The 13,343-nt window shown below is 41.5% G+C and overlaps 2 protein-coding genes across 2 annotated transcripts; one reads left to right on the top strand and one right to left on the bottom strand.

Annotated features, from left to right (window-relative positions):
* Nucleotides 1–96: 96 nt before the first annotated feature.
* On the bottom strand, nucleotides 97–1,731 carry H2AC25 (H2A clustered histone 25). Its single transcript, XM_010953871.3, has one exon. The coding sequence runs from the start codon at nucleotides 1,729–1,731 to the stop codon at nucleotides 1,339–1,341; it is 393 nt and encodes a 130-aa protein (XP_010952173.1). The 3' UTR covers nucleotides 97–1,338.
* A 105-nt stretch (nucleotides 1,732–1,836) lies between these two features.
* Nucleotides 1,837–3,293, top strand: H2BC26 (H2B clustered histone 26). The gene has a single exon (XM_010953881.3). The coding sequence runs from the start codon at nucleotides 2,038–2,040 to the stop codon at nucleotides 2,416–2,418; it is 381 nt and encodes a 126-aa protein (XP_010952183.1). The 5' UTR covers nucleotides 1,837–2,037; the 3' UTR covers nucleotides 2,419–3,293.
* Nucleotides 3,294–13,343: the final 10,050 nt, after the last annotated feature.

Consider the following 13,343-nt stretch of genomic DNA (forward strand, 5'->3'; position numbering starts at 1 on the left):
CACTGATAGAGCAGTTCCTATCAATTTTTGGTGTGAACAGTCTCATAGTGCTAGGATATTTTCTGAAGACTAGCAGATCATGATTAGCTCCAGATGGTGTCCAGTAGCCCTGGTTTGAGCACACCTAACTTTAGTCAGATAAATGTTTATTATATATGTATAATAATCCTGAATCATCTTACCAGCCTGTGTTTATGGCTATAATAAAACAAATTAATGAAACCAGTAAGGATAATGATAGCAGACATAACCAAAATTCACTGAGTGCTTATATTGTGCTATGGATTTTTTTAAAAAAGGGATTATCATGAACTCATTTAATCCCTTCACTCCATGAAGTAGGTACTATTAACATTCTCATTTCTCAGTTGAGTTTGCAGAAGAATCTCTGGGCCACTCCAACCCCCATTCATAATAGAACGTGGAATTCATGAACAGTCATCTTCTGAAATATCCACGTATGTATTACTTAATCTGGTCCTAACAGTGGTCATTTTAAATTTACTAAATTCACAAAAGTAGTTTTCCTTGTCAACAAATTCACAAATTACCCTAATTTTAGCTATCAACTTAAGGGGATCTCTGATTAATGTTTGACCAACCCAAACTTAACCATTTAAATTGCTTTAAATAATTATTCTATTTACAAGGAAATTTCCTCTAAGTTTACACGTACTTTCAAAGTATAATACTTTCATACTTTTCAAATCGGGAAAATGCCTCTAGCAAAACAAACCCTTCCCAAGACCTGAGAATTTCCAATCCAATAAATTAGACAATTCCAGTGGATCGCAGGCGCTCTAAAAACATTTCAATTTCAAATCATGCATTCATACATTTTAAAATGGAAGCCATGTTTACGTATCAGAACCTCAAATGGCAAATTCTCACTTAAGATTACATACTTGTAATACCAGATGAATCTACCAGACTTCCTGGGATAAAAACTGCTCGTACTTGGCATCTAAATGTCACCAAGTGACACTTTGCAGAGCCCGAAGTAGTTTGCCATGGGCAATAATATACACACCTCCAATGGGTGGGATTGAAACCCCAGAAGCCTATGGGCGAAATTCAACAACAAGGATTGCCTGTCGGGCAACATTCCCCACAGCTAACGAACACGCAGCCCACTGTGTCCCTCTGCGCACCCCAATCATGTCTCGGGTTCGGTTTCCCGTGTGCCCTGCCTTGCACAGGAACGCACTCAGGAGGACGCAGACCTCCACCAGTACGGCTCTTTTCTCGAGGCTGTGGGTGGCTCTGAAAAGAGCCTTTGGTGTCACGGGGCCCCCCCCCCGGGGGGCGCACGGCCGTTTCCGGCCCGCCTCCGCGGCCTCACTTGCCCTTGGCCTTGTGGTGGCTCTCCGTCTTCTTGGGCAGTAGTACCGCCTGGATGTTGGGCAGGACACCGCCCTGCGCGATGGTCACGCGACCCAGCAGCTTGTTGAGCTCCTCGTCGTTCCGGATAGCCAACTGTAGGTGGCGCGGGATGATGCGCGTTTTCTTGTTGTCGCGGGCGGCGTTGCCCGCCAGCTCCAGGATTTCAGCTGTCAGGTACTCCAGCACGGCTGCCAAATACACAGGCGCGCCGGCACCCACACGTTCAGAATAATTACCTTTGCGAAGCAACCGGTGCACTCGGCCCACGGGAAATTGCAGGCCAGCGCGCGACGAGCGAGATTTTGCTTTGGCGCGCGCCTTACCGCCCTGCTTGCCGCGACCAGACATCTTCTGCGTGAAGAGGGAAGAAAATCGGAAAACAAGACCCCGATAAACGAAGCTTCGATACTCTGTGAGCCCTTATATATGGTCTGGAGGTAGGCGAGCCGGTGCCACCCGATTGGGTAGCTATAGCGGCCAATCAGAAAAGGACACTGCCACTCCCTAATTTGCATGTGCCTTTTCTAGTGATGACGTTATGAGACGTCTCATCCTATCAGAAACTAGGAGCTCTTGATCCTTTATTTGAATACAGTACGTATAAGTTGAGTCGCTGGGAAGACAGGATATTTCGGTTTGGAGAGATCCGCCATCATGCCAGATCCGTCCAAATCGGCTCCTGCACCCAAGAAGGGTTCTAAGAAGGCTGTCACCAAGGCGCAGAAGAAGGACGGCAAGAAGCGTAAGCGTAGCCGTAAGGAGAGCTATTCCATCTACGTGTATAAGGTGCTGAAGCAGGTGCATCCCGACACCGGCATCTCTTCCAAGGCCATGGGTATCATGAACTCCTTCGTCAACGACATCTTCGAGCGCATCGCCAGCGAGGCTTCCCGCTTGGCGCACTATAACAAGCGCTCTACCATCACGTCCCGGGAGGTGCAGACAGCCGTGCGCCTGCTGTTGCCTGGCGAGCTAGCCAAACACGCCGTGTCCGAAGGTACCAAGGCCGTCACCAAATACACCAGCTCCAAGTGAGGCACGCCGCAGCGCCCGGGAACCCAAAGGCTCTTTTCAGAGCCACCCACAAGATCGAGAAAGGGTTTCGAACACGTGAACGATTGTTAACTGCAAACGTATCGCATCTCTGTTCTTGGTTCCTCGGTTACTGGGAAGCCGCCCACATTTCCCCTTCCCCCTAGACGTGTGCGCGCATGTGTATGTGAAAAGAATGCGAGAATGTGCACCTGCTTGTTAGACCAGGTATGGGGACGCGGAGACCTGAATAATGAGGATAGCTGAATAATGTGGGAGGTGATCAACGGACCGGTATCCACCCTCCCCTCCGCCCATGGCTATTAACGCTTCGCTAAGTAGAGTGGGAACCTTGAGCTCAAATGCCCTTTGATGTCCGGGCAGCGCCATTTCCGAGACTTGGGTGCACGGTCTCCAGGTCCGTTCCTGTGTGCGAGTGGCGTTTGCCTGTCGGGGAATGAGGAGAGGAGGGAGGTCGGGGGGGGTCATCTACCCGGAGGGACCTCGTGCCGGTCCCACACCCCCGTGTTTCTGATGGGTGAGCCCGAAGGTGTACGAAAGGGCGCGGCTTGGTGAGGCCCGGAGTGTTGTCGCGCAGCTCTGGCGGTGGTTTCCTGGCGTTGCATCCCTGCCTAGACCAGCCATCTTTATCCCAAAGCAATGAACATTTACAGGAAGATGTTTGTGTGGCTGGATCCTGCAATAGCAGGATGTTTTATACCGAAAGGGAAGTAGAAGCGTGGTGGAACTCAGCCCTCCGTGCGTAGGAACCTAATGTAATAAGCCGACCCCCGCTGCAGGTAGTTAACCCTTGCGGGGGAGGGGGAGCAATTTAAGAGGAAAATAACCCTTTTCTCAATAAATGTGGCTTACTCCTACTTCAGCCCCATTGTTATTTTTTGTGACGCAGGATTTCCCCTTTTTCTTGAATTCATAGCATTTATTTGGAAAGTGTCAGGGAGAGCGCTTTGTCCTGAAGAGTCTTAACTCTGGAGAGGACATTGCCTACCTTTTTTCTTAGTTTTTCTTTTTTGTAAGGAGATTGCTAATAATCTCCTCCTTGAGCCGTTTTGAGAGTTATATGTATTGAAAGTCGTGTCATTGTCTCAGGCAAGGAATAGACGTTCAGTTAAACGACAACACTCATGTTTTTGTAAATCGTCTCCAAAGGAAGCCAGTTGCATGCCTGGGCGGGCTGGGCTGCCAGGACCGGGGAGGAAACGTTGCCGCTAAGTGTCCTCAGCCACAGCGGCCAGAACCAGCACCCGCTCCCCCCCGCCCCCGCCCCCATTCCTTTTTCTACATGGGACCACTCTAAAAGAATTTCTAAAACCCCATACATTTTAAAGCTGGCACCAAAAATATTTTTATTGTTAGTTCGAATCGTCGTAAGGATGCAGATCCCAACATAGGACGTTTTTCAAAACAAAATTGATCTCATCAATCTTTTAAATATATCTATTGAAATAGTAATTCGATACCATAATTAATCCATAAATACAGGATTAAATTTTTTGTTAACACTGAGCTACTTTAGACCATTTCTTTTTCACCCTGAACTCATATTTCCATTCCACTTCTGCCTCAGAATTTCATCCTGATGCAAAAATATATATATATTATATATATATATATATATTTCAGTGTTTTATCTACCTTCTTTCTGTATAAAAATGTAAATGTAAGTTTAAAAACACTTGTAAGGAACCAAAGTTAGTGTTTAAAAATCATCTGGATAGTACACAATTGTTTAAAACATAAATAAGTTTTTATAGGTAATTTTCAAACAAAAAATAAACCTTTAGTGAAACCTGTCTCATTTAATGAGATGAACAGTTGTCTCTCCCTCTTTCCCCCTTGTTACCTTTCTGCCCCAGTTACTTCATGCATCCATGGGCATACGGAGTGTTGTCATGGTTACAGTGATAGCACTGTGCAGCATCATTTCTTTTCCTTTGATCTCTTTAATAGATACGAGCTCTGAGACAGTATTTACAAAAATTAATACATAGAAATGGGAATTTTGTCATAGCAGTTTTACTCAATTTTTTGCCTTTCTAGTAAAAATAAAAAAATTAAATGATCTATCATCAAAAGTCCACACCTTATCTAAAAAAAAAAAAGACAAATGAACTTATATATAAAACAGAAACAGACTCACAGACATAGAATACAGACTTGTGGTTGCCAGGGGGTAGGGAGGTGAGAAGGGATAAACTGGGAGTTCAAAATTTGCAGATACTGACAGGTACATATAAAATAGATAAACAAGTTTATACTGTATAGCACTACAAGATATTCAATATCTTGTAGTAGCTCATGGTAAGAAAGAATGTGAAAATGAATATATGTATATTCATATATGACTAAAGTATTGTGCTGTACACCAGAAATTGACACAACATTGTAAACTGATTATAACTCAAAAAAAAAGAAAATCCACACCTTGAATCTCAATAGCTATCTGATTCATGTGAGATTTATTTGTTTACTTTTAGAGGAGGTGCTGGGGATTAGAACCCAGGACCTTGTGCATGGTAAGCACGCACTCTACCACTGAGCTATACCCTGCCCCTAATTCATGTTAAACACTACAAAATCTAGTCTTCCACTTTGAAGTAGGGGCCTGCTGACAGAGTCCAAACCCTCAGCTACCTACCAAAGTGGATTGGGAGTCAGTATTTTAATGAACACTTGTAGTCATCTGAAACCAGTCTCACAGATCCACATGAATTTTTTAAGCGCTTAAAACATATGTGTAATGAATGAAAATTGTCTCCAGCAGAGAATGTGATAGATTGGGCTAGGAGTAGGCAACAGCGCTGTTTAATACTAAAAATAAACTCAAGAAGCCAAATGAACATTTTATTCTACTCTGCAAATACAATTCTATAAAAAATAAAGTTTTCTGCGAATAATGCAAGACATTAATTTCTCAGTACTTTTTGACTCCTCTAGCACATGGAATTAGCTTGAAGAGAAAAAAAAAAAAAGTCTTTTTGCTGAACAGTCCACTGGAGGCTGTACAGGCAGCCCCAGGTGCAGAGTGGACCCCTTTTGGCCCTCTCCTAGGAGGGGAATCTGCTAAGGAAGAGGCAAGGTGATAGAGAGTCTCTGCTATTGAGATTTTATGATTAAGAAAATTGAGGGAAGTTGTATACAGAAAGTATGTCTATAATATTGTTACAACAGAGAAAGATATACATTATGTTGCATTAAGTAGAAAGTTTAGGGCAGTTAACCAAATATTTGAGAATACATAGAGGTGCAGAGAACTAAGACTCAACACATTGGAATCATTCTATAGATTTGAAATAACCAAGGTAAATGCCTAAATTAAGAATCTGGAAGGAGTGGAGGGATTTTGCAGGAATACAATCTGAAATGCCTTTAGGAGTCTCCTTTCTCATCTCAGAAATTTCAAGTCAAATTTGCTAATTATTGTAAAAAAAAATATTTTGGAGGGAGGGGACTGTCCTTTTTATAAGAAATTACAAATGCAAGACAATTTACTGTGGAAGAATTTGAATATTGACTAGTGAGTGGCAGTCACTGGAAATGATGTGTGTGAGTCCCCGAGGGAGGTGTCAAATGGCCATTGGCCACTTGAGGAAACACAGCCATGAATCCAAATCTCACAGAGCATTTTGGCTCTTGAAGACTGGGTTGTTTTCACAAGGTGTTCTTTGTGGTTTGGGAGTCACCAGCACTGTGGGATATTTTTTTAGAGTAAGAATACCATGGGCCCAGTCAGGCCTCGCATGCCCTAGTTGTTTCTTAATGTGTCATACAAGCAACATTATACTTATTCTGCATTGGTTTGCTGGTTTTTTTTAAATAAAAGTGCTACATTTGTTTTACTGAAAAGCTTCTTAAAGGAGCATAAAGGAGAAGTTACAGCTGCATCACAGAAATACAAAGGATCATAAGAGATTACTATGAACAATTAACACCAATAAAATGGACAAACTAAAAGAAATGGACAAATTCCTAGAAATGTACAATCTTCCAAGACTGAATCAGAAAGACATAGAAAATCAGGAATGAAATTAAATCAGTAATAAAAAAACACCCTCCAACAAACAGAAGCCCAGGACCAGAAGGCTTCACAGGTGAATTCTACCAAATATTTAGAGAAGAGTTAACACTACTCTTCTCAAACTACTCCAAAAAATTGCAGAGGAAGAAATGCTTCTGAACTTATTCTATGAGGCATCCATTACCCTGACACTAAAACCAGACAGAGATATCACAACAAAGGAAAATTACAGGCCAATATAACACAGATTTGATCATAGATGCAAAAATTCTCAACAAAATATTAACAAATTGAATTCAACAATACATTGAAAGGATCATACACCATGATCAAGTGAGATTTATCCCAGAAATGGCATATCTGCAAATCATTCAATGTGATGCACCATATTAACATATTGAAGAATAAAAATCATGTGATCATCTCAAACACAGAAAAGGCTTTAACAAATTCAGTAAAGTTGCAGGGTACAAAATTAATATACAGAAATCTGTTGCATTTCTATACCCTAACAAGGAAAATAAAATAAGAAAACAATCCCATTCACAACTGCATCAAAAAGAATAAAATATCTGGGAATAAATCTAACTAAGGAGGTAAAAGATCTGTACTCAGAAAACTATCAGACACTGGTAAAAGAAATTGAAGATGACACAAACAAATGGAAAGATATATGTGCTCATGGATGGGAAGAATTCATAATGTTACCATGATCAGACTATCCACGGTAATCTATGGATTCAGTGCAATTCCTATCAAAATATCAATGACATTTTTCAAAGAACTAGAAAAAAATAATTCTAAAATTAGTACAGAAACTCAAAAGACCGAGAATGTGCAAAGCCATATTGAGAGAAAAGAGCAAAGCTGGAGGTATCACACTCTGGACTTCAGATTATAATACAAAGCTACAGTAATCAAAACAGCATGGTACTGGTACAAAAAAAAGACACATAGATCAATGCAACTGAATGACTAGAGAGCCCAGAAATGAATCTATGTTTATATGGGCAATTAATCCACAACAAAGGAGGCAAGAATATACATTGAGGAAAAGACAGTCTCTTCACTAAATAGTGTTGAGAAAACTGCACAGCTACATGCAAAATAATCAGACAGGATTGCTTCCTCACACCTTATACAAAAGTAAACTCAAAATGGATTAAAAACTTAAAGGTAAGACCTGAAACCATAAGATTTCTATAAGAAAACATAGGTAGCATACTCTTTGACATTAGTCTTAGCAATATTTTTTGGAATATGTCTCTTCAGGCAAGGGCAAGAAAAGCAAAAATAAACAAATGGGACTACATCAAACTAGAAAACGTTTGCACAGAGAAGGAAACTATCAACAAAATGAAAAGCATGGCTCCTAAATGGGAGAAGATGTTTACAAATGATATATCTGCAAGGGGTTAATATCCAAAGTATACAAAGAACTCATACAACTCAACGTTAAGGAAAAAAAAAAAAAAAAAAAAAACCTAAACAACCCAAATAAAAAATGGGCAAAAAACCTGAATAGATATTTTCCCAAAGAGGATGTACAGATGTCCAACAGGTACATGAAAAGATGATCAATATCACCAGTCAGGGATATGCAAGTCAAAATCATAATGAGATATCCATCTCACACTTCTCATAATTGCTGTTATCACAAAGAAAACAAATAATAAGTTTTGGTGAGGATGTGGAGATAAGGGAACCCTCCTACACTGTTGGTGGGAATGTAAACTGGTGTAGCCACTATGGAAAAAAGTATGGAGGGTCCTCAAATTTAAAATAGAACTACCATGCGATTCAGAAATTCCACTCCTGGGTATTTATCCAAAGAAAATGAAAACAGTAATTTGAAAACATCCATATGTTCATTGTAGCATTATTTACAATGGCCAAGATATGGAAGCAACCTAAATGTCCATCAACAGATGAATGGATAAAGAAGTGGGGTGTGTGTATGTGTAGATATACACATATATATAATGGAATATTATTCAGCCATAAAAAAGAAATCTTGCATTTTGTGACAATATGGATGGACCTAGAGGGTCATTCATTATTCTAAATGAAATAAAGTGTGATTAGTAGTGCAGTATGATCAGTAATAAGATTAAAGTAGTGAAATAAAGTGAAATCTGTATAATATCACTTATATGTGGAATCTAAAAAATAAACCAAATGAACAAACATAACCAAAGAGAAACAGTCATAGATACAGAGAACAAACAGGTGGTTGCCAGAGAGGAGGAGGGTTGGAGGAAGTAGAGAAATAGGTGAGGGACATTAAGAGGTACAAAATTTTAGTTACACAATAAGTGAGTCACAGATATGAAAAGTACAGTATGGGGAATATAGTCAAAAATTATGTAATATTTTTGTATGCTGAGAGATGACAGCTAGATTATGATGATGACTTTCAAATGTATAGACATAATGAATCACCATGCTGTATACTAGGAATTAAAATAGTATTGCAGGCCAATCAGACTTCAGATAACAAGCAAACAAACTCATAGGAAGAGAGACCAGTGTTATGGCTACCAGAGTCGGGGATAAGGAGGGAATGGGGAATTGGATGAAGGTATTCAAAAGGCACAAACTTCCAGTTATAAGATAAACAAGTACTAGGGATGCAATTTACAACATGATGACGATAACACTGCTGTGCTTTATAAGTGAAAGGTATTGAGTAAATTCTAAGAGTTCTCATCATAGACTTTTTTTCTATATCTTTAATGTATGGTAATCATTTCATGAAATATATGTCAAGTCATTATGTTGTACACCTGTATACAGTGCGTATGTCAATTATATCTCAATAAACTGGGGAGGAAAAATCTAGGCTTATGTTTTAAAAGTACACATTTTTTTTGGATGAAAGAATACTAATCTCCTAGTTGGACGGGCTTTAACTGAGTATGAGGGTCTTGACTGGTACCTGTGCTCCCGTTTTGATACTACAAACAGGAACAGCCTAGTGTTCGTAATAAGAGCTGCTCAAACTCAATGCTGCTTAAACGTTTTGGGCAAGAAGCTCATGATGCTTTGCTGTGGCGAAGGAAGAATAGCCTCCAAAGTCACCTCCTGGGCTGTGTTGCAACACCCAGATCTGATCAAGTGTCATGACCAGCACATCCCGGCCTGAGCTACGATAAGGTATGGGAGAGGGCGTTGGCATTAAGCCTTCCTGGAGGTGACTTGCGCCTCTCACCCGCAGGGCGTTTGCCACGCGCAGACGGGTGTCCCAGACAGGGTTCACGCCCGCAAGCATCAGGGTTGCGCCCTCTCAGGCTTCCGGCTGGGGCGGTCTAACTGAGCAGGTCTTTTTGTTGACTAGGCTATTAAGAAAAGCAGTTTAGCTTTATTTCAGGATTTATTCTCCCACCCGCACACTCTAGCTTCTCCATAACCCTCACTGAACAGCCACGCGAGGTGGCATGCTTCTTTATGAGCACAGACGTGGCTCTGAAAAGAGCCTTTGGGTTTGGGGCACAGCGGCCTCGCTTGAAGCTGGTGTACTTGATGATGATACTCGTACCTGCGGGCACGGCAAACTACTTGCAGGGCAACAGCAGTCGCGCAGCCATCTGCATCGCCTGGGAGGTGATGGCAGAGCACTTGCAGTACTGTGCCAGGCGGAAGGCCTCGCTGGCGCGTGAGCTGGAAAGTGCCCTTGAACGACTTCATGATACTTACGACTTTGTAATAGATGCTGGTGTCCGGGTGACCCTGCTTAAACATCTTATACTTGTAGATGGATTAGCTCTCCTCGTGGCCTCTCTCATGCTTTCTGCCGTCCTAAGCCTCGGTGACAGCCTTCTTGGACCGCTCTTGGGCTGAGCCTCTGGAGTAGAAGTGGGGCTGACCGGAAGGCGGGAACCAGTATTTAGCATCGCAATATTCAAATAAAGGCTCCAAATCCCTAGAATCGGATTGGACGGCCGGCGCCTGTACCGCAAAGAATTTATGTAAATAGCAGATGAGGGCTCTTCTTTCCTTTTGGACGATCGCCCAACCAATCCAAAGGCGCGTGTGCCAAGACCCTGGAGTCAGGTTGAGCATTTTCATTCAAACCCTTTGTTGTAAAGGGGCGGGGGCGGGGGCGGGGGCGGGGTGGGGTGGCAGGGAGGTGGGAAATGGTCTTTGTCTATGTCTGGACCGGGGCAAAAAAATGAATAAGGTAATAAAAACTTGTTTTAATCCCGCATATTCATCTTTTCTGGATAGGAGACAAACACAAGAGGACATTCCTTCCTTAGCTAAAGAGCTAGGATGGGAAACGTGTTTATTCAGCACAGGGGAATGGCAATTTCGAACTGCCTTAATAACTTATTTTCTATCATTTTTCCCTCACCAAAGGCCAAGGAGATAATTCCTTTCAGAATTCAAGAGGAGATGCATATGGTTCTTAGGAAGTATAGAAAATCCTACTGAAACTATATTTAGGTACTTACATTGGAAGCAACGGGGCAGATTTTTAACTGGAGGGAGGAAATGAAAGGCTTTCAAAGGAAACGCTATTCCCTCATAGTGGTGTTGTTATTAATCCTGGCTAAACATACCACTTTGAAGTGACAGCTATACACAAAGTGTTTGATATATATGACCTCGAGTAATCTCCTAGTAACTCCAAGGGTTAGATACTCTTATTGGTCTCTAATTGCCCATCAGAACACAGGTTATGGAACCGTTAGAGGATAACCTGACGTATATTAACATTTTTAAGAGTTTGAGCAAAAATCTATTCGAGTCGGGCAGCGTCCAATCTAGCTGAATAGAAAGGAGCTCCAAGGGACTGTACAAAATGGAAGACTTTTAGAGTCAGAAGGAGCAGGAGGAAGACATACTAGGCAGAAAAGAAGGTTGGTTACTCCAAGGTTACCTCCCTTTAGGGGATAGCAGAGAAGTATCAGGCAGATTACCTAACTAGTGCTGATCGGGTGATTGCTGATTAACTGATTTAAGATTCTATTTCTAAGAGAGCTGAAACTGTAACTAAGTTCAGTCTTGGTTTGGTGATGTGGGGCTTAGCATAAGAGACTCCATTTGGGGCCTGTTGTCTTGTTTTTAACTGAGTTCACCGTCCCCAAATTGAATCCCTATTAAATTAATTTCTATACACACAAGGTCAAGTTCCCCTATTACAAGAACTTCCAAGATAGAAACAGAAGGACTTATAAATTCGCATTTCTCACTTGTTTCAGCACAGCAATACCTGGGGAGTCCATTAGAAATGCAGACTCTTGGGCCTCACTCCAAATGTATTGAGACCGAATCTGCATTTTTAAACAGATTCCTAGGCACATCACGCTTTTCGAAGCTCTGATCTGGTGGCCATTTACCTGGCAACTTTAATCATCCAGAGCATTATCGAAATAGTCCAGGAAACTTAATGGCACCCAGTAAAGACGAAGTGGCTCACTGCATTCGGAGCAGTTAGCAAGATGCTTTTAAGTTACACAAGCACAGGTTAGAAGAAGCTCAAACAGGATATTTTCTGCCCTAAAAGTTTTGGGAATGAAAAAAGTGGAGGAGGAGAGATGTTGGGGTGTGTGAGGGGGAGGGGCGGCGGGCTGCGACTCCTCAGATAGCCTGTGCTTGGACCCCTACCTGGGACTAATAATTTACCTTCTCTGCCCCTCTACTTCCTCATCTGTAAAGTGAGGATATCAGTGCCTCCCTAATGACATTGATGCGAGTGAATATGTGTCAGGCAGATGGTATGGTGTGGGTATATATATATATATATATATATATATATATATATATATATATAGTGCTCAAGTCCTGTTGGCTCCATTTCATCCTTTCCTTCTCAGAACAGACCTAGCCACAGCCAGAGCTGCCTCAGCTGAGCTCCCTCTGTGCCGTGGGGAGCTCCGTCACATAAACATGGAGCAGGAGACTCTTTCTTGCCCACTAGGACACAGACAAAGCTGTAACCTCCAGGGAAAGGAATGTGTCTTTCACTACGAAAACCTCCAGGATGAAACATAGAGCTTGGCACATAGCAGAGGTCCAACCAGTGTTTGTTGAATGAATAAGCCTGTGAGCCAAGACAGCGCCCTCTACTTGCAAGTCTGTCTTCTGAGGTCCATCGGGCCATCTTGAGACTGTGGGTCCCCTGAGCTGCTTTGGACATGCTCAGCATTAACCATTTTCTCTGTTTCCTTAAAATATATGTAGTTGATTTAACACACATTTCCAGAGAGCTCATTACGAGCTAGGTAACCACTTAATAAATATTTAATTCAATTTAGTGCTCATAACTTCCCTTCCACATATGCACTATTATTAACTCCTTTTTGCAGATGGTAGCAAAAGGCAGAGAAAAAAAAACCGCGTGAGACAGCTCACATGGTAGAGTGTTGGCCCTGGAAGTCAGGCCAATGGTGCCAAGCTCTGCACTAACCACAACCTAGACTTTTTTTTAGTTTTTGGATATTAAATTTCATTTTGAAGAGGGAATAATACTTATGATGTGATGTGCAGAAAAAAATATTATCAAAATCAAAATGCATTGCTCTGTGTTTAAATTTAAGTTTCCAGGGGGGAAAAAAAAACAAATATTTTAAATTTTCTACTGCAGGAGAATGCTGAAGTTAGTGCAGATGAAATTTCACTCAATTCCACAATCTCCAATTCAGTTTTTAAAAAATAATCTTTGAATACAAAGCACTTTGATAAAATAGATGAATGCTTGCTCCTGGATCATTTATTCAAACTGTTTTTGTAACCATCATTATTTTTTTATGCCAGAGACTAAATGACCACTGTATACACATGACTGGTCTCACCACCCACTCTGCACTCTGAAATAATCAATATACCAAATGCAGCATATTTTGGGGGTGGTATGTCCCAAACTCCTTCAGTAGCAAAAGAATTT

This window comes from Camelus bactrianus, chromosome 3, assembly GCF_048773025.1.
Source record: "Camelus bactrianus isolate YW-2024 breed Bactrian camel chromosome 3, ASM4877302v1, whole genome shotgun sequence".
NCBI classification, from domain to species: Eukaryota; Metazoa; Chordata; class Mammalia; order Artiodactyla; family Camelidae; genus Camelus; species Camelus bactrianus.